At 42.3% G+C, this 21,818-nt stretch overlaps 2 protein-coding genes across 2 annotated transcripts in view; one reads left to right on the plus strand and one right to left on the minus strand.

Moving 5' to 3' along the window:
• The window catches only part of CEP170 (centrosomal protein 170), a 129,098-nt gene extending 128,124 nt beyond the window's left edge, over window positions 1–974 (minus strand). The window contains exon 1 of the mRNA XM_021682698.1: window positions 928–974. The gene's annotated coding sequence lies outside the window, so the exon portion shown is untranslated. The remainder of the gene's footprint in view (window positions 1–927) is intronic.
• A 1,073-nt stretch (window positions 975–2,047) lies between these two features.
• SDCCAG8 (SHH signaling and ciliogenesis regulator SDCCAG8) overlaps window positions 2,048–21,818 on the plus strand; it is a 234,050-nt gene continuing 214,279 nt past the window's right edge. Inside the window, exons 1-4 of the mRNA XM_021682699.2 lie at window positions 2,048–2,114; window positions 14,676–14,828; window positions 15,547–15,632; window positions 18,960–19,073. Coding sequence (XP_021538374.2) covers window positions 2,048–2,114; window positions 14,676–14,828; window positions 15,547–15,632; window positions 18,960–19,073 — 420 coding nt within the window. The remainder of the gene's footprint in view (window positions 2,115–14,675; window positions 14,829–15,546; window positions 15,633–18,959; window positions 19,074–21,818) is intronic.

A 21,818-nucleotide genomic window follows, 5' to 3' on the forward strand; every position in this document is an offset into this window, starting at 1 on the left:
ACAACAGCCTCGCCGTCGGGCTCTTTCTAAGTCCAGTGTTCATCGCCATCTAGTAATTTCCTATCGATGATCACCTTGGCAATGCTTGGACAGACACCGTCCCTATCTTCCAGGGGCTTACATTCTTCAAATAAATCCCCCAAGCCCTACTAAACACGACCCCCCCCCAAAAAAAAACCCCAGAAATTCCGTAACTTAGGACACGAATCCCACGTCTTCCCGCCCTGTGTCAGGCATAAAACGAAGGGAAGCATACCAAAACCCCGCATTTGAATCTTAGGACAATGAAGCCGACAGGAAGCCGCTGTCTCCTCCCCCGGGTTTACTACGGAGCCAGAGCCAGCGCGGGTGCAGTCGCCTGGCAGGGTGCGTGACACCACGTCTTCCACGCCCTCCAACCGCGTCCAGAGGGCGCCTGACCTCACCTCCTCCAAACCGCCCCACATCCCCAACCAACCTAACAAAAAGGCCCCGCACTGTTAGCTGCTCGGATCGGGGAAAAATCCCTTCCCCAGCGGCAACGCAGCAATTCCCTCCAGTGCTCCGCCCGCACCCCTAGCAAGCTGCTACGGCGCAGGGGGGAGGGCTGCACAAAGCCGAGAGAGGGCTGAAATGATTCAAGACCTTCTCGGGAAGAGGCGGCGGCCACCGGCCCGGAGGGACAGCGGGTGGAGCTGGGGGCAGGGTGGGGGAGGGGAGGGGCGGCCCCGACGAGCCCCGGGTCGGGTGCCGGCGGCGGGGGGGGGGGGCGGAGGAGGTGGTGGCGCCGCGCGGAGCAGCGGGGAAGCGCCCCCTTCGCCGCCCGGCCCAGCACCCCGGCCGCCCCCGGCCGCGCCCCGAGCCCCCGCTGCAAACCCAGGAGGATGTGGGGAAGTAGCGGCGGCGGCAGGGACAGCGCCTACCCGAGCAGCTGAGCGCATCACTTACCCCTCACCGCTGAGAGAGGAACCGGACGGGGGAGGCGGGGCGCGTCGCGTCCCGTGAGTCTCTCGCACGCCGTCCTACCCCCACCCAGTCGTCCTCGTCGGCGCTGTCGTCGTCGCTGCCGCTACGGTCGAGCTCCCGGCCCCGAGCTCCGCTAGGCAATAACGTTATTCCACACACGCCCCGCACATAGCGGTAACGGCAAAAAGCGGCCGCCCAGTGCGCAGGCGCCTGAGGAAAGGGCGAGGAACCCGGCCCTAGCCCTCCGCCGGCCCAGTCCCAACGATCTCTTACTGCGCAGGCGCCAAACGCAGACAATGAAAAGGGGCTGTGCGGAGGGTCTCACCCAAAGGCTTCTCCAGATGCCTATTGCGCAGGCGTGCTCCAAAGACTAGCTTGAACAATGAGGAGGACTCTGGCGTTAGCCGGGACCGCAACTAAAAAGGACTACAGTTCCCAGAGGGCAGTGCGCCAACTCCAAGCGGAGGTCTGGTTGCTGGGCATGCTAGGATTTGTAGTGTCGGATGCCTTCAAAACCTTGGCTGTTTGGGAGATTTAAAGCTTCTTTTTCTTGAGAATTTATTTGGACATTTTGGCAAATGTCGCGGCTGAAGGGTGGAGAACTTGTTATTTGTGTCCTTGAGAAGACTCAAGGACCAACCGCAAACTACCAAACTTAGGAGAGTCAAGGCCTTCAGTGAGCTCTTTTTGTCGGTTGGATGGTCCAAACAGCAGGATGGGATAAAGGCAGGACTGAGCCAGCCTGAGCTACAGAAAAAGGGCGGAGCCTCCAAACAGTCTCTTGGCAACCGGATCTGGCCGCCAAACCGCCAAAGCTTGTGGCGCGATGTCCTCTGGGAACTGTAGTATAGTTGGAAGGGCCTTTTAGGAATCTCGTGACTGCAGGCCCGCAGCCTGCGGACTACAACTCCCGACGTCCAGCATGAGGGCCACTGGGTGGGAAGGGCCCCCCGCGAGCTCCGTCCGGGGTTCCATGCTCCCCAATGACAGCAGCGGCTGGAAGCTGGCGGGTGCTTCTCCGGCGCCAAGGCCTCCTGTTCTCCGAAGGGCGACACTGGACACTTTCCCACGTGACTCCCATCTCTGGGCCCCGGCTCTGTGCATGGCGAAGTCCCCGGAGAACTCTACCCTGGAGGAGATTCTGGGGCAGTATCAACGGAGTCTCCGGGGTGAGTTGCACCGAAGCTCTGCGCCCTAGCCTCTGGGTACCAGGGCCTAGTGGGCAGGAGCTGACCAGGGGCGTTTCCTTGGTTCGGCCCCAGCCAGGACACAGAGGAAGAAGATGGATGGTGCTGTGATCTTTGAGCAAGATGAAATAGTTTGTGTTTGTATTTACGGTTAAGCAGAGTTGTTTCCCTTGATTCCCGTGGTTACCTGAACCAACTCCCTGAGCTTGACTTAGGCATCTTTCTGACCCACGGCCAGCAGAAACTCTTGGGTGGCTCTAGTCCTCTCTTGCCCACTTCCCATAATTTGCTCTTTAATCCAGTAGATTCCTGATTCACGCTTTTTACACATTCAGATAGTGGTGTGATGGGCTGAAGATTTATCGGACCAGGAAAAAGAAAATACTAATTATTTAATCACAAAAGCTTCCATTTAGTGGCCTAGGCTATTTACATACATCAAATCATTTAAAATTATAGCAACGTTATGAATATCCCTCTTTTACACATGGAGAAATCAAGGTGCAAAGAGGTTGAGTCCACACAGCTGGTTAGTGGCAGAACCAGGTATTAAATTTAGTTAGGACTGACTGCCTTAAAAGCCTATTTTTTCCTTCACAAATCATGTCACAGTTATTATTACTGAAACCTCATTTGGTTAATTCAGATTTTTTTAGTGTGGTTCCCTATCAGTGAGACTTTATAGAAGTGATGCTTGTACTTATAGATAGCTCTGTCATCTTGGACATCATACATACTATCTGGAAATCTCAGTACTGTTATTTTAAAGAGGAAGTTGTGGTATTGTCTACAGGGTTATTGTGAGGAGCAAATGGAATAATCCACGTAAAGCAGTGATTTTCAGCCTTTTTTTTTTTTTTTTTTTACTGTTACCCATTGGTAAATACGTTTTATATGGGACATATAAAAGTTTCGTTGGAGAATATTCTACTAAATAATACACTCTATTCTTTTGCATTTTCTTAACCCTCTAGATCATAACCAACAGTTTTATTTTTTTTAAGGATTTTGTTTATTTATTTGAGAGAGAGAGAGAGCGTGCGAGCATGAGCAGGGGTAGGGGCAGAGGGAGAGGGAGAAGCAGACTCTCCGCTGAGCAAGGAGCCCAACGCAGAACTCGATCCCAGTACCCGGGGATCATGACCTGAGCCACCCAGCCACCCATGACCAACAGTTTTAAAAGATTATTTAAAGTGTTTAGAACAGGGGCGCCTGGGTGGCTCAGTCAGTTAAGCGTCTGTCTTTGGCTCAGGTCATGATCCTGGGGTCCTGGGATCGAGCCCCACATGGGGCTCTCTGCTCAGTGGGGAGCCTGCTTCTTTCTCTCCCTCTGCCTGCCACTCCCCCTGCTTGTGCTTTCTCTCTCTCTAATAAATAAATAAAATCTTTTTAAAAAATAAATGTTTAGAACAATGAGTCATTTAAAAATGTCACCTACTATGTGTAAGGCGTGCTAGGTGCTGGGGATACAATAAAGAAGTAGACAGAGTCCCTGTGACCATGGAGCCTCTGGATTAGTGGGGGAGAAAGAAAATAAACAAAATAATTACAGATTACTATGATAGAGAATAAGGGTAAAGATCAGTGCTTGGCACATAAGCACTCCGTAAATGTTAGCTGCTATTTATAATTGGTACTTGCAGCAAAGTGAAGATTTTTCGAGGAGATTAGAAAGTTTATCTTCTAGTGACTCTAGATTTTGAAAGCGTTATTATGTATTGTTTCCATCTGTCAACAGTGTTATAAACTGTCAACATTCTCAGTACTCAAACTGCAAGGGTAAAATAATTGGTCTTGATGAATATTTTCATCAGCCTACTGATGTTTCAAGAGCTGTTAGATACAGAAATAACCACTTCTGACTTTTCATTTGAAAGCAAGACGTGCGCTGTGCACAATGATAATGAGTGATTTTTGGAGGCTGGTAAAAATTTGTTTTCCGTTACAAGTTTCTGCAAATACTTCGCCTCCTTTTACCTTATTTTGAACCTTATGTAAGCAGTGGGAGCTTAATATTGGGCTTTTTAATGCAGTAAGCTTGTGATGCGATGTCCTCTGGGAACTGTAGCAATAAGGTGGTTAATTTCAAACAAGTGCTGCTTTTCAGTAATTTATATATAGAGTGGAGAGTTTTTATTCACAGATATATTTTAATTTTTTTTTTTTTTTTTAAGATTTTGTTTATTTATTTGAGATAGAGAGAATGAGAGAGACAGAGAGCACATGAGAGGGGGGAGGGTCAGAGGGAGAAGCAGGCTCCCTGCCGAGCAGGGAGCCCGATGCGGGACTCGATCCCGGGACTCCAGGACCATGACCTGAGCCGAAGGCAGTCGCTCAACCAACTGAGCCACCCAGGCGCCCTCACAGATATATTTTAAAATAAATTTTAAGTTTAGTGTGACAACAATATAAGATAGTAAAAACATAATCAAAAGCAAACATGAAGCAGAGAAAAAAGTTAACTTTTTTTTTTTTTTTAAGTGATGGCTTTAACAATGAATCAGGAAATGGAACCTGTCATTTTGTGGGTTTTCAGGACCTATTTTATTATTTATTTAGTAGCGTCTTAACTTTTATGTTTACTTAGTTTATATAACAGCTTATGGAAGGAAATAGCTAATCCTGAGTTAAAGCACAATCAGAAGTTCTTTGCTTCACACATATACATTAGCCCTTTTGAATAGGGTAATTCCCTTTGAAGTCAAAATTTGTGTTTCTGAATAAACAAAGTATGGTGGCATTATTTTACATGTGGAACTTCATTATTTTAAGTGTTTGTGCCTAATGTCTTGAGAATTGTGTTACTATACAATCAGATAAAATGTAATTTGAAATTCTTTTGTTTTATCTTGTTTTGGTTTTGTTGCTTTGTTTGGTTTTGTCTATCTGCCATTACTTCCCCAAAATATTTTGCCTAGTTCATGTTTCAACAAAGGCTAATAAGTATTCTTGGTCTTTCCTCACATGTTATTTCTCTGGTTCCTAAATAACTGTACGTGTAATTATTATTAATATCCCTTCATTTATATTCAGCCAGGAAGTAGCCACATAAAAATGCAAAATGCTTTCACAGTTTTCTATGCTAATTCCTCATTTTTATAGCTTTTCCTCATTACTTTAAATGTAATTTTAAGTACTGTTATAGTATATTAAGAATTTCAAGGGTTTTTTTTCTTAGATTTTATTTTATTTATTTGTGAGAGAGAGAGAGAGTGAGCGCACAAGCAGGGGGAGCTCCAGAGAGCAAGGATCCTGATGTGGGACTTAATCCCAGGATCCCAGGATCAGGGCCTGAGCTGAAGGCAGACACTTAACCAACAGAGCCATCCAGGTGTCCCAAGAATTTGAAGTTCTGATTTGAAAGGCAGAGTCAAAGCTGCTTTCTTTTATTTTTATTTTTTAAAGATTTATTTATTTGAGAGGTTGAGGAGGGGCAGAGGGAGAGGGGCAGAGAGAATCTCAAGCATACTCTGTGCTGAGTGCAGAGCCCAACAAGGGGCTCGATCTCACTACCCTGAGATCATGACCTGAGCTGAAACCAAGAGGTGGAGGCTTAACCAACTGCACCACCCAGGCGCCCGTGCTTTCTTTCTTTTAAAACCTGAGTGGAATTCTTGTCTCTCCTTGACTTGTGATCCTAGAGCAGCCATGGAAAGAGGGAGCTTATTGGCATACTTCGCACTCCCCTCTTATCCTTTCCTTCCTTACACTTTCCAGATGTATTCACTCTTTATCCCCTCTAAGGGTCTCTCTTGTTTTGAATTGTTCGTGCCCTCATTGTAAGAAATTAGAGAGATTTAGTGACTCTCCTTCAGAGTAAGCAGTCTGACAGAAAAATGAGAAGGCTTCATTGCCCCACAGATCTATAATATTATTGCTTCACAGTAGATGATCTGAAAGATTCTAGTGTGGGGAAAACAGGTACTCTGGAATCACGGAGTTGAATCTAGAAGTGGAAGTGACTTGGGAGGTCTCCTGGCAGGATGGCTAGGTGCTCATTGTCTTTATAGTGAATGTAGGCAGCTAGCATTCAAGACCCACAGAATGGTTGAGAACTCTATTGGGAACTGGGGAGAGTAGCACATACCCCTCCTCTCATTTAAATCCAACACATCATTGTACAAAGGCCACGAGGTATAAAATGAACTAGTATGCAGCCAAGAAAGGGTCAGAAAAACCAATGTAACAGGGAATCCAGGCTGTTTTAAGTTCTGTGCCCTGAATGTAGGAATATGATAATATAAAGGAGAGAACTTGTTGGAAAAGTAGTGTCCCATTCTTAACAGAATCATGTCTAGTTTATTGCTGCAGGTGTTAGCTATAGGTTCAGTTGTATCAACACTGTGTATGTGACTCGTCTATTCACCTAGGTCCTAACCACCTTTGGAGGGGGGGGGCATAAAGAAATATGGAACAAACATAGACTGTGACAAGAATACATCATTATTTTCCATATGCATTTTGTATGTAGTTCCTCTTTTTCTTCGAACATTTTGGTATTCTGGGCTCTAGATCGAATTTGCGTAAGAGTATGGTGGAGTCAGAGCGGAGAATGTGGAACTAGGAGCCAGGCCACTAAAATTTGACTGTAGCTTTGCTGATAACCATCCGTGTCACCTTAGGCAAGTCAGTAAACTGTTCTTAGATTTTTGTTCCCTTGTCTGTAAAAGGAAAAGTTTGGAGGAGGTGACAGAATTACTGCCTTTAGGACCCAAGCAGGTGACAAAATCTGTGATGGAGTCTATGGAAGACACTAGGGAATGGTAAGGCCTATGGCCAAACTGGGCAGTTTATGCTTTCTTTAAAAACATTCCAATTTCTGGGGTACCTGGGTGGCTCAGTCAGTTAAGTGTCCAACTGTTGGTTTCGGCTCAGGTCATGATCTCAGGGGTATGAGATTGAGCCCTGTGTTGGGCTCCATGCTCAGCTCAGAGTCTGCTTGAGATCCTCTCTCTCCCTCTCCCTGTGCCCCCTCCACTCACGCACGTTTTCTCTCTCTCTCAAATAAACAAATAAAATCTTTAAAAAAATAAAATAAAATAAAAACATTCCAATTTCTTTCTTTTTCTTCTCCCTTCCTCACACACTTGGTTAGCAAAATACACCTGAGAACCTGGTTCCCCCTGCAGGCATTTCTCTCAGACTCCTGCATCTCTAATATCCCTTCCACCAGCGCTGATTGGACCGTGTGAATGATAAAAGTTATGTTTCTATCTTATAAAAATGAGAGAAAGGAGTGGAACTAGGTCCATAGAAAGTGAGAGCTTGAATATGGGGAAAAAATGTATACTTTGAGGGGTGATTGTTTCTTTGTAAATTGACCTAGTTTGAGAAAACCAAAGATAATATTGATATATTTTACTTATATATGATTGACACATCTACCCAAATCCTACAAAGTGTTTTGGTTTTGTTTTTTGTTTTTTCCCTTCCAGGGAAGGGCTCACATCTGTAGAAGGCCTGCGTTAATCTTACTTGCCAATACTTTAGTCACTGAGCTAGCCAGCAGTGATATCATCTGGACTTTTCATAAACTTAAGAAAACATGTGTGCAATTTAAGTAAAGTTCTTTTTCTCCGTTTTACTTATCAAACTTGTATTTCTTCTTTTTGTTTTTGCTTTTCTTGAGTGTTTTCTTAATGTTTTTATATTCTTTGCCATGTACACTGTATGTGCATAAACACATGCATGCGTGTGCACACACGTACTCCACAGCTAGTGTTTGCTTATTGGTTTGTTTTACTATCAGCCTTACTGTGACCAAGACAGGCAACAATGTATTAAAGCCCCTGGAAGCATTCATTATGAAATGAGAAAATTATTTTGGTATTTCAGTGCAGACTGCAACAACTCTCTCTTCTCAGAATTAAAGAAATGGACTGGTTTGGCTATTAATAAATAAGGATTGGGAATGCAAATGAAATTAGTAAACAGCTGAGTTTATTTTTTTGTTAATAAAATTTAGATTACATATATTCATTTTTTTTGTTTTATCTGCTGTAATGGCTTTTCTTAGTAGTTTTAACTGTTACGACCATTTTTTAACCAGAATAACAAAAGCTAGTAGATTCCCATTTTTCCTTCCCCACTACTGATGAGGTAAAATAGGCAAAGGACCGGACTTAGCAGCCACAAAAGAAAAGCCAGTAAAAACTGATTTTATAAGTAAATAGTCATCCTTGGAATAATTTAGAACCAAAACAGTGGTTCAGCGTTATGAAATTGTAAGGGCATTTTCACATGTTCTTGGGCAGAAAAGGGGATTAAGTTAATTCCAAGCTATTGAGATACTGAGAATAATTATATTTTCTCTTGGGATGTTTATAAATGTATGCTCTGATCACTTCCCCAGTATGTGCTGAGGTTTTCCACCTTTTCACTTAGTGATACTCCTCTCAGGGTCAAAAGGTACAGAAAGTAGCTTGTAATGGGCTCGTGCACTTGGCCAAAGCAATCTTGATGGGTGGGGTGGGCGGGCAGCGGGTGTTCTTCATCAAGACCCACTAGAATATTTATAGGGACGATCACCTAAGGTGGCTCTGAAAGATGGGCTTTGAAGGGTAACTATTGCTTCATGTGTTAGGCCTTGAAACAGTATGAAGCTAAATATGAATTTCAAGTTCTTGATTACAGCAGGTATAACACTTTCTCCTAACACCTGGATCAGAAGTGCCCCCTCATGGCAGTGATGGTCGTGGCTTGTGCGCTGTGGCTGACCAGCTCCCTGTCCTGCCCATTTTTCATTAAGAGGTGGCTGTAGTTACAATGTAGTAATGCGGGAAACTCTCCTCAATTCTGAACATGGTCGATAATGCTGCTGTAAACATTGGGGAGCATGTACCCCTTCAAATCTGTATTTTTGTATCCTCTGGGTTAATACTGAGTAGTGCAATTGACATAATTAAAGGTAGAGAACAAACTGAGGGTTGATGGAGGGAGGTGGGTGGGGGATGGACTAGATAGGTGACGAGTATTAAGGAGGGCACTTTGTCGTGATGAGCACTGGATGTTGTATGTAAGTGATGAATCACTGAATTGTACTCCTGAACCAGGATTGCACTGTATGTTACCTAACTAGAAATTAAATAAAAGTTCGGAAAAAAAAACATCCAAACCTGAACACTAGCTATCCTGTTTTATTTATCTAAATCACTGGTTCTCAACCAGGGTTGATTTTTCCACCCAGGGGACATTTGGTAATGTACAGAGACATTTTCGGTTGTCACAACTGGTGGTGGGGGGGGTTGGTTTCTACTGGCATCTAGTGGGTAGAGGCGAGGGAAGCTGCTATATACACACAACACAGCTCCTTACAATAAAGAACTATTGGGTGCAAATGTCAAGAGTGCTAGGTTGGGAAACCGCGATCTAGAAGTAGCAAGGCCTTGCTCATAACCTTTGTTCTACAAGAATCATACTTGAGAGTAATTACAGTTAAGGATACTGATTGTCCTGGCTGGTGATTTTACCCATGTTCTGCCAGTCTGGCTAGGATTACTTCTTTATCAGTGGAAAGTGACGGGTGCATAAATCCTTCCAGTTGGTGCCTAAAACATACCCGGTGTATCCTTCGTAATGTATATAGCCCATCTCCTTCATTTGCCAGCATCCACACATCCTCAATGACCTTCCGGCCACTGCTTTCTTAAGACATTGACATTCTTGTTCAGATTATCTTTCACTCCCGGCGCCAACCTCTTTAGCACATTTTTCGGCTATTAGAGTCTTTTCTTTTATGATAGAATTTTTTTAGATTTTTTCATTTCTGCACATTACTTTTAATCCCCTTCGCTGTTGTAATTGTCATTTCCAAGGCTGGCTTTGTCTGACTTCAGATTAGACTGTTTTTATCTTGGTTGTCCTAGCTGTCAGTCCCCTAGTAAGCAGTGACAGCAATCTTCTGAACTAGCTGAGGCCCAGTCAAGTGTGGACAGACACATATATCTCTTATCTTGCTGCGGTGTCATTTTCCTGCTTGTCTGCCCTGGTCTCGGCTTGTTTTAAGAACTGCGGTGCCTCTCTCATCTCAGCCTAGGGAGGTATTGCATGGTTTCTCAGAGACAGCTGGGCGCTGCCTGGGGAGTGTTTCCCCCACCCAGACACCAGGGTAATTCTTGTTCACATCTCCCGTGCAAATGGAGAATGGAGACATGAATAATTCACGGTCTGTATATAAGTGATGATACTACCTGGACTGGGGCATATTTGTCTTTTGTTCAAAAACCCTTGGTGAAGAGAGGCCTGATGGTGACCTGGGAGAGAGAATGGGGAAGGGGGAGAACTGGACTACAAAAATGATTAAGACAGACTGAAATGGGCCAACAGTCAGCAGCTTGCTCACTTTTGGTGCTCATTGTACTGATTGATGTTCGGATAGTGGACCTCCAGAAATATTATTTACTTCCTTTATGTTCCTGTGATGCTTTGGGACTCAGAGGTCCTATTTGGGTTTGTAATGATAATTAAGTTTATTTTCAGGCTGTGGTTGGTGCTGGGGAGAAGAAATCAGGATGCATTGTGAACTACTCTTACTGTGCTCTCTGGAGAGAAGGGGAAATGAGTATTCTTTCCGTCTCTTGGCTATGGACGGATAAAGTTTGCCCACTCGCAATGGGATAGGAAATGATAACTAGAAACCTCCTGTCTAATCCGGTTTGTAGCAGATAATGGCATGTGGGGTGTAGTGTTCTCTGTAAGGACTGTAAGGCCTTCAGTTGCAGTGGTTCCAGCTGAAGAGCAATAGGGTTTCATCTGTTTTGAACCATCTAAGCATTATTATTCCTCAGGATTAACTGTTTGTCTGTTACAGTGTATAATTATGTTGCTATGTATACACTTGAAGAGCATTTAGAGTGTTTTGAAATATACTATTGAAATGACTTAAAAATATCACTTACCTCCTTAGTTTTAGTTTTAGGACACAGTTCTTGCAAATTCCCTGTCTTCCTCTCTGATCCTAGTTAACTGAAGTTAACTTTTCCTCGGGATAGTTGTTGGTTTCAGTATCTCACTATTTCACGTAACTGTTTTCATAGTGTAATTTTAACAGGTAGTCTTTGAATGTCATAAATGCTAAAAGAGTAAAGAAGAATATTGAAAAAGGGGTTAAATGGGCTCATGAAACTCTACCATCATTGTAATCTGATAAAAGAACTCTACATATAGAGATCTTCAACTGTGAATTTTTTCCAGATTTCCTTTCTTTTTCCTAATACAGCTTATTAGCTTTTAGTCAAATGGGGTTTTAAATAAATAATTATCCTTTATCTTAGAAGTAAAATCATTTCATAGCTCCACAGAGCATACTTTTAATGTTAGTCAAGCCCTCTATTTCCTTTTTAATGGATGTAATAAAGATAAGTGCTTTATTCATAGATTTGTGGGTGTAAATCTAAAGCTCTGTGAACTAAATTTCTTATCATGTAACACTTTGATTTTCCTTTTCCATTAACAAATCTCTTTAGAAAATACTAAATTGTTGGAAAACTACTGCTACTTCTTATTTTGCTAAAACCAGGAATGTGTCTTATCCGGGTTTTTCTTAAACTCATGATGAGTAAAAACAAAACAAAAAAACACCAAACCACCCCAAAAAACAAAACTCATGATGACTAAGAGGAGGCCACGCTTGGTTAGTATTCAGCTCCAAATGCCTGTCAGATAAAGGTCTGTGTGGAAATAGGATTGGTGTGTAGGAAGAAATGTAGCGATAAATTCAGTGAGTCTCTTGTGTAGTTAGTAATAAAATTTCACTGTTGAACCCTGACCTGAAAGACCTGTTTTCTTTAGTTTAATCAGGAAATGAAAGGAGTTGCTCTAAGCGAACAACCTATGTCAGATATTTTGTAGCATAGAGTAGTATATTTTTTTCTACTGAGTTACAGTTACTTTTTCTGTTCTAAACTTTGAAATTAATGAGCTTGGAGAAAATAAAATCTGTTTCTCAAGGTCCTGTAGAATATATGTTTGTAAATATATTTTCATCCATGACTGGTAATGAAAAGATCGTTGTTTTGTAGCTTTCTTAGGGTTCCCATATAGGTAGCAAAGATGAGGAGCTTTTCTCCTGAGGACACAAGAAGAAATAGACCTAAGTTGTCAAAGAAGAGCAAGAAGAGCAAGAATGTCATTGGCCATCATTGTTTTGAATTGTTCTTCTTAGGGAAAGTACCATTTCCTCCCCTTGAAGATCTTAAGTATTGTTTCAGTGGAGTCCATTTTGAAATAGATAATAGGGCACCTGGGTGGCTCAGTCGCTTAGGTGTCTGCCTTCGGCTTAGGTAATGACCTCAGGGTCCTGGGATCTAGCCCTGTGTCAGACTCCCTGGTCAGTGGGGAGTCTGCTTCTCCCTCTACCCCTGTCCCCCCCCCCACTCATGCATGTGCGCATTCTCTGTCTCTCAAATATATAAATAAAATCTTTAAAAGGAAAAGAAATAGGGGCACCTGGGTGGCTCAGTCGGTTAAGCATCTGCCTTCAGCTCAGGTCATGATACCAGGGTCCTGGGATCTAGCCCTGCATGGGGCTCGCTGCCCAGCAGGGAGTCTGCTTCTCCCTCTGCCCCTCCCCCTGCTCAAGCACTCTGTCTCTCTCTCGCTGTCTCTCAAATAAATATATAAAATCTTTAAAAAAATAAGAAATTAAAAAAATTAAAAAAATAAATAGATAATAGATGTAGATGAATTTGCATGGGAATTCATCTTTTTCTAACATACATTTCCATCTTAGATATATGTAGGTGCTTGGTAAATTAATGAGTGAATTAAAAAATAACTTTCAAATACAGATGTCAAAATTTGAACAGCATGACTGAAATCTGGGTCCCCGCTCTAACGTGCAAGGAACAGTTTTTGTTATAGTTAATGTTTTCTAAATTGGAACCAGTGAATTTAATCCCAAGAGATTAGCAGAAACAACAAGTTTAAATGGAAAAAAATAAATGGACCTTGATTAATGAAATTACCGATTGATTGCCGGGCTCTCTGGTTGTTAGACATGTAAAAATATCCATAAAGTAGGATAGAATTCTCAGTAATGCCATCACCAGTGTCATTAGTATAGTTCTGTTTTTAATGTAAGACTTGGATCCTTTGCTGAAAACGTTTTTGGGTATTTCACTGGATAATTATTTCAGTTCTCTGTTGCTGCATAACAAACCACTGTAAAGCCTGGTGGCTGACAGCAACAGCTAAAGGCATTTGGGTTGACTGGACGCAGCAGGACAGTTCTTCCTGTCTCTTTCATGCCTTTGCAGTGAGATGGCCTCGGACCATCTGGACGCTCCCCTGGGCTGTCAGCGGTGCTGGGCTTCTCTCCTTCCCCATGTGCTCTCAGGGCCTCTCCTCGCCACATGGCCCCGCCACAATCTCTCCAGCAGGGTAGGCAGGCTTCCTACTTAGTGGCTTAGGGATCATAAAAACAAGCATTCCAGGAGGGAGGAAGCAGAAGCTACCAGACATTTAAAATATGAAGCCTGGGGGCACCTGGGTGGCTCAGTCAGTTAAGCTCCCTACTCTTGGTTTCCTCAGGTCATGATCTCAGGGTCATGGAATTAATTGAGCCCCGAGTGGGCTCCACACTCAGCAGGAAGTCTGCTTGTCCCTCTCCCTCCCCTGCTGCCCCTCCCCCTTCACGTGTGCACGGTGGGCACTTATGAGCACATGTGTCCTCGTGCGCATGCTTGCTCTCTCTCTCAAATAAATAAATAAATGTAAAGGAAAAAAAAATGAAACCTGGTCTGGCATGGTGTAACTTCTCCTGCATTCTCTTTGCAAGTTACCCAACTTAGTTTCAACTTGGGAGGGGACAAGGGTAGAGGCCGGGGGGGTTGTGGGGGGCACTATTTGGAGAGATGAACTACTATAGTATAATATACCGTAAGATACTTCATTTTAGGCTGTACTGTTGAGTAAGTGCTAGTGAGTTTAAGCTTCAATTCTAGGGGTGGTGAGGTCCACTAACCAAGAATCTCTACAAGTGTGTAGTCAGCCAGCAGGACATAGGAAGGACTACACTGCAGAGGGGGGCACTAAAAGCACTTCATTCAGCCCTTCCAGTCTTGATCAAAACTAGGCCAGGCGGTCGGCTGTCTCGCAGTCGAGGAGGGACATCTGGCTCATAGGGGCAAGTAGGCTTCCCTGGGCGGGAACTTGGTGTGGTGGAGTCCCTCTTGCTCGTTCTGCCCACCACCCCAGTATCTCAAGGAGGGGAAAGGGAGCCCTTTCTGGGGTGGGATTAGTGTTTGGAGGGTGGGTTGGGGAGGAGCTATCCTATTCTAGCCTCCTTGGCAGGAGCTGTAGATGATGACTATCCCCCACTGACGTGTCAGGGAACTTAGAGATCATCAGGTCTCACCTCTGACCCACGAACTTCATCTCTCTCTTCCTCAGCACTGTCCTCAGCAAGCTAGAAACAAATCTCTGCTTTTTTCCATAAAGTATAAGACACATTTGGTTCTACTTTAGGCACTGCCCTTTGGAGTAAGTGTCCACATAGCCGTTCAGACTTCACAGGCCCTGATTTTCATCACATTGTTGTTGCAGAACGTGCGAATAGAAGCATTCACCAACTGCAGTGTGCGCTGAGAGACGGTGATGTCAGTGTTGGAGAAGGTGCCCTGGATGCCACGTGTGGTAATGGTGTGGAAAATGAGGACCCTGGGATGGCTTGGCATGAACTGCAACACAGCCATGCCGGTGAGTGTGAATGGATGTCAGTCCTAGTCTGAATGACACACTGTGACTATTTTAAGCTCCTCCGTAGAGTAAGGACTCCAGGCTGTTCGCTGCTCTGCAGGTGGGATTTTCTTCCTGAAACACAAATCAGCTGGTACAATTTCCTTGCTGAATATTTTTCCTTTGACTTCGTGGTGCCTATAGGCTGAAGTCCAAAATCCTTTCTATGTCATAGCAATATTTTCTTCTTCTTTCTTCTTAAGATGGCTCCAAGCTATCTCTCCAGCCTCATATTTCTATCCTCCTCCCCACTATCCAGCCACATTCTAGTCATAGCAACCTACTTGCCCGGCTTCTATGCTTATGCCATCCCTTCTAACTGGGATTTTTCTCATCCTTTTTTGCTTGGTAATCTTCTGTTCATCCTTCCCAGTGTTAACTCCTCTGTAATGTAAAAACAGGCATGATTAGGTGCTTCCTCTTCTTATAGCACTGTGGATAGCTGTAGATCTACATGGGAACTTATTACATAGTTTTATATCTGTCAGTATATCTCTCTTGGCCTTTAAGTGGTAGAGCTTTTCTCATGTTTGCCTTTGGATCCCCAGTCCATTGCACAGTTGTTGATACATAAAACATGTTTACACTATGTTTGTTAGATGGATAGATGCATGAATGGGTGATGATAAGCCATGGATCCATGGGAAGGCTAATGAAACCCATTGTGTTTGCTCCGCAGTCAATCAACTCAAAGCTTTGTTGCGCCAACAAGCAACTAAGGAAAGTGAGGTGTCTCCATCAAGAAGACGAAATGTGTCCCCTCTGGTGTGTATCAACATTTGCAACCTGACAAGAGCATTGTCTTTCTAACTATGTTTTTTTTTTTTTTTTTTTTTTTAAGATTTTATTTAGAGAGAAAAGGCATGAATGGGGGGAGGGGGAAAGGGAGAAGGAGAGAATCTCAAGCAGACTCCACGCTCAGTGCAGAGTCTGACACGGGGCTTGATCTCACAACCCTGAGATCATGACCTGAGCCGAAATCAAGAGTCGGACGCTTAACCGACTGAGCAACCCAGGTACCCCTCTAAGTATGTTTTAACTCTACAGTGTCGTTTCAGTAGTATATGTTCTCGACAAATTCTGAGCAGGACATTCTAATAGCATAAAGCATTAAAAGAAATGATCTCCCTTCTGATTATTTTGGCTGAAGAAGAGAGACTTCCATAGCAAAGGGAATCCTGAGTTTTAAATTTATCATTCACTTGAAAAATGCAGGTGAGGAAACAGTTTGCAGAATTTACTTTGCAACTGTTAGCAAATATAAAAGAAAAGGAACACTCTATGGAAAAGAGTAGCTGTTTCTTTTTTACGGGGTCATATCGATATCCTATCATTTTTAGAATTTACTTAATTATATTTCTAGTTGTCCTCTGTAATATTTATTTTGAACGTCAAAGCCGAAGTATATAATCTTGTTCTGCATTTTAAAATACATGGTTACAAAAATGCACAATGTGAGAAGCTATATTTTTTTCTGAAGTTGTTTTTTATTGCCATTGCTTTGACAGAGTGAATTATTCCCAACTGAAGCGATGTGGTATGCTAAAGCCTGAGATAGATGGGAGGGGGGATAGGTATGAGGGAAGGATTTGGCCAGGTTTAAATGATCAAAATAATGGTCTAGGCCTTAGGTCTATCTGGGCCTATTACTTACTTTCTAGAAGAATATTATGCCTCACAGTGTTTCTGTAATAATAAGATAAGAGTATATACTTAAAATTCTTTAGAAACAACGCAATGTGACACAAATCTAATGTGTCATAGTAGCAGTAACTACCTTGCATTTTCAATGTGTGTGACACTTGGATGCCAAGGCTCCATTGTAGAAACTGTGGAGACATGTCACTTTACTCACAGCTGAAATGTCGTAACCATACCCCCATATGAACACTTCATTCCAGCCTGACACATACCTTCATGCTTGATTCCCACTTTAGAGACATGTACTGCATACCCATGTTCAATATTTATGGCTATCAATTATAATTTTAATACCTGGCTTCTAGAACGCTCTTTGGCACACAGTGGGTAGAGTACTTTCAAGACTAGTAGATGAAGTTGCTGTATCTGTCGAATGCTCAGGCATGCTCATTAGCATTTTAAAGATACAACCAAGCAGTGATACTACAGAGCTGGTTGAATCTGGGTAGCAGGGGGAGGCTTACCAAGAGCATCATCAGTTCAGCATATGCAGTATATACTTTACAAGTCCCCTACGGGTCTGTTTATATGGAGCTATGTGGAGGGATGCAACTTAGACTCTGAATGTGTATAGCCCACACAGAATGATTACAAGCCATAATGATAATAAGCAGTGTTTGATGGTTTAGAAACACTTTAGATGCACTTTCTTCTTTTTTTTTAAGATTTTATTTATTTATTTGAGAGAGAGAGAGAGTGACCATGTGAGCAGGAGGAAGAGTAGATGGGGACGGAGAGGGAAGAGGGAAAGAATCTGAAGCAGGCTCTGCATTAAGCGTAGAGCTGACTTGGGGCTCGATCTCAAAACCCTGAGATCATGACCTGAGCTGAAACCAAGAGTCAGACGCCCACTGACTGAGCCACCCATATGACATACCCGAAACACGTGGCTCTGTTGACAGTGAAACTGAGACACTGTTGAGATGCAGAACATAGCCACGTATTATTACTTATGTTTTTGAAATGTGGCTATCCAGACTATAATAAACCCTTCAAAATATATACAGGTGATTTCATTTTCCACTCAGTATTAGCTTGTGGTTTTTGTTTTTTTGTTGTTTGTTTTTTTATATAGACTGTCCTGTATGTACCCACAGTAATATTTAATTCTTATTTGCCTATGTTCTGGACCCATTTCTATTAATATAAAATTATTATAATTAATTGCTTTCTATTCACTGGAGAAAATCCATTGTATTAAAGTTACTTTGGTTTTTAAATTTCTTAAATATGCCAAAAAACAAAACTCTACTTAATTATTCTGCCACGAGGGCGCCTGGGTGGCTCAGTTGGTTGGGCGACTGCCTTCGGCTCAGGTCATGATCCTGGAGTCCTGGGATCGAGTCCCACATCGGGCTCCCTGCTCAGCGGGGGGTCTGCTTCTCCCTCTGCCCTCTGCCCTCTCGTGCTCTCTGTCTCTCATTCTCTCTCTCTCAAATAAATAAATAAAATCTTAAAAAAAAATGAAAAATAAAAAAATAAATTATTCTGCCACGAGAGCTGGTCCTTTGTTGTTAGGAATTTCTAGCAGACAGAGAAACAATGATCAGGTGTCTCATCTCGAGCTTTCTCTGGGTTCATTTCACTAGTTGACACTCATTCTTCCTCCCTGATTTCCTCTTTTCCTTAAAAAATATCATGGAATGATAAATGATTCTAGAAACCACGTTATAATCATTTGAGGAGAAAGTAAGGTGTACATTAAAGTCAATGCAGGAATGCTGCAGAGGTACAGAGAATTAACACTTTTTCTGAGGTCTATTCACTGGACTCCTGGTGCAAGATAGCTGCCAGTTTCCTGAGGGTCCTGCTTTAGCACCCTAGGCTTGGTGGCTCTGTGCTCCAGACCAGCATAGTCTCAAATTGCCTAGGGTCAAAAATCAAAAACCACACTTTGCTAACGTACTCCTTTGTGGATAGAATTTTACCTCGTGGACACACCTGGCAGCAAACCCTTGTCTAAAGAAACCCTTCAGTAGACAGCTGTTCTGCAATTTTAGCTAGCAGTGCTCCCGCATGGTGGTTTCTTGAAGACAGTTGTCCATTTATCTCCCCATTGCTGACTGGGGTGTCACATTTCCAGATGGCTGTGATAGGCAGTTCATCCCAAGCCAATGAGACTACCCCAGCATTTTTCCATTAGCCACAAACTTTTTATAACCACTTTCACTTTCCATCTTTAAAAAAAAGATATTCATATCCCTGAATCTTATCTGTCTGTGGAATTTATAGGATAGAGAAATAAATACTATTGGCCACAATGTGATCTACCCTATGTTTATATGACATCAGTACTAAATTGAGTATGGAGGTGGTTTATGGTGGTATTACCTGATTTTTTGCTAAATCCAAACATGCTTAATTTGTTTTTGTTTTTGTTTTTTGCCTTAGAGGTCATCAGAGTATGAGGAAGCCAGTATCCCTACTGTATACAATCTCGTTCCTATCATCAATGACCAGTCTCAATACATTCATCATTTAGAGGCAGAAGTCAAGTTCTGCAAGGTAAGTTTCTCATTAAAAATTTAACCGTAACTAAATTAAAGTTTCTATTAATGATACCTTATATGAAAACTTGCTATTATTAGTCTTCATGTGTATTGCAAAACATTGACAATTGTCATGTTTACATCTTTGAAAAGACTGATATGTTACAGAGGCTTCCCATGCTGGGGAATGATACTCCTGACCTTGCCATTTCTGATTGCTTCATTTCCCAGTGGACCATAACTGTGTCTAATCTAATATTTTGATAATATGCTCTCTTGTTTCAGAGTTTTTGCTTTCCACCCCATGTTCTTTAGCCCAGCTGATGGGGAATGCTTTGGAATGGTAATACCAGTCACTCTCCCACACTTGTCAACCTAGTGAAGCTCTCCTACAGCAACCAGCGATTCTAAACTGCTGACAAAATCCACTCCATTGTCAGCAAAGGTTCTTACCTTAGGTTTGAGTGAAAATGGCCCATGGGGGTACTGATAACAATGATCAAGAAACCAAATGTGTCCTCTGCAGCTTGTAACACCAGAGGCTCATAATGTTTACTTACTCAACTGAGGCAGTTTAGTAAGGTCCTTAATGCCATTGGAGCCTTTATGCCTCTCCCAACTATGTGCTTTGGTTTTCCTTCCTTTTTTTATTCAGTATCAATATATCATATTTTTTACATTTTGGTTCCTCTTCAAAGGTGCAAGACTTCAGAAACCTTTAGACGTTTCATGGTTCTGACGTTTCCAAGAAGTTCCCGATCTTAGCATGTCTTTGTTCTTGGAGGATACAATCATTATTGCACAAGTTTTCTTGGATTACCAAAAAGGCTGAAATAATATCCTAGGATTGATCCCTTAACAAGCTCCTGTTAATCTCTAAGATGCTATGGAAAAAACTTAAAAGACCTTGTAGGGGAGTTTTACCTCTACCCTCTTAGGGTTTTTGGCTGTGACTTATACTTAACATAAAACAGGGGTGCCTGGGTGGCTCAGTCATTAAGCGTCTGCCTTCGGCGCAGGTCATGATCCCACGGTCCTGGGATCGAGCCCTGCATCGGGCTCCCTGCTCCACAGGGAGCCTGCTTCTCCCTCTCCCTCTGCCTGCTGCTCTGCCTACTTGTGCTCTCTATCTCTCTGTCAAATAAATAAATAAAATCTTAAAAAAAAAATTAACATAAAACAGATTAACAGGATGAAAATATACACATTTATTTGGTTATTTTATTACTGAAGTATAATTGATAATATTATATTAATTTTAGGTGTACAACATATTGATTGAACAATTCTATATATTACTCAATGCTCACCACAATAAGTATAGTTACCATCTGTCAGAATACATGTTATTACAATATTATTGACTATATTACCTGTCTGTACTTTTCATCTCTGTGATTTATTTATTTTATAACTGAAAGTTTGTACCTCTTAGTCCCCTTTATCTATTTCACCCATCTCCCTACCCACCTCCCCTCTGACAACCACCAGTTCTCTATATTTGAGTCTTTGTTCTTTTATTTTGTTAGATTCCACATACAATTGAAATCATACGGTATTTGTCTCCCTCTGTCTGATTTATTTCACTTAGCATGGTACCGTTTAAGTCCACCCCATGTTGTCACAAATGCAAGATCTCATTCTTTTTTATGGGTGAGTAATATTCTATTCCATATATATTTGTTTATATGTATACGTACACACACACACAAACACACACACACACATCTTCTTTATCCATTCATGTATCGGTGCATATTTGGTTGCTTCCATATCTGTAAATCTGTAAATACTGCTGCAGTAAATGGAGAGGTGCATAGATCTTTTTGGATTTGTGTCAGTTTGGAGGGTAAATACCAGTAGTGAAATTACTGGATCATATGGTATTTCTGTTTTTAAATTTTTTGAGAAACCTCCATACTGTTCTCCACAGTGGCTGCACCAATTTATATTCCCACCAACAGTGCATGAGGATTGCCTTTTTACCCCATCCTCATCAACACTTGTTAATTCTTGTCTTTTTGATACTAGCCATTCTAATTGGTGTGAGGTGATACCTCATTGTAGTTTTCATTTTTTTCCCCCTGATGATTACTGTTGTTGAGCATGATTTCATGTGTCTGTTGACCATGTGTATGTCTTCTTTGGAAAAATGTCTGTTCAGGTCCTCTGCCTATTTTTTTAAAATTTTATTATATTAATCACCATACATTACATCATTAGTTTTTGATGTAGTGTTCCATGATTCATTGTTTGCGTATAACACCCAGTGCTCCATTCAATACGTGCCCTCTTTAATACCCATCACCAGGCTAACCGATCTCCCCACCCCTCTCCCCTCTAGAACCCTCAGTTTGTTTCTCAGAGTCCATAGTCTCTCATGGTTCGTCTCCCCCTCTGATTTCCCCCCGCTTCATTTTTCCCTTCCTACTATCTCTTTTTTTTTTAACATATAATGTATTATTTGTTTCAGAGGTACAGATCTGTGATTCATCAGTCTTACACAATTCACAGCGCTCACCATAGCACATACACTCCCCAATGTCTATCACCCAGCCACCCCATCCCTCCCACCCCCCACCACTCCAGCAACCCTCAGTTTGTTTCCTGAGATTAAGAATTCCTCATATCAGTGAGATCATATGATACATGTCTTTCTCTGATTGACTTATTTCACTTAGTATAATACCCTCTACTTCCATCCATGTCGTTGCAAATGACAAGATTTCATTTCTTTTGATGGCTGCATAATATTCCATTG

Source organism: Neomonachus schauinslandi, chromosome 6 (assembly GCF_002201575.2).
Source record: "Neomonachus schauinslandi chromosome 6, ASM220157v2, whole genome shotgun sequence".
NCBI classification, from domain to species: Eukaryota; Metazoa; Chordata; class Mammalia; order Carnivora; family Phocidae; genus Neomonachus; species Neomonachus schauinslandi.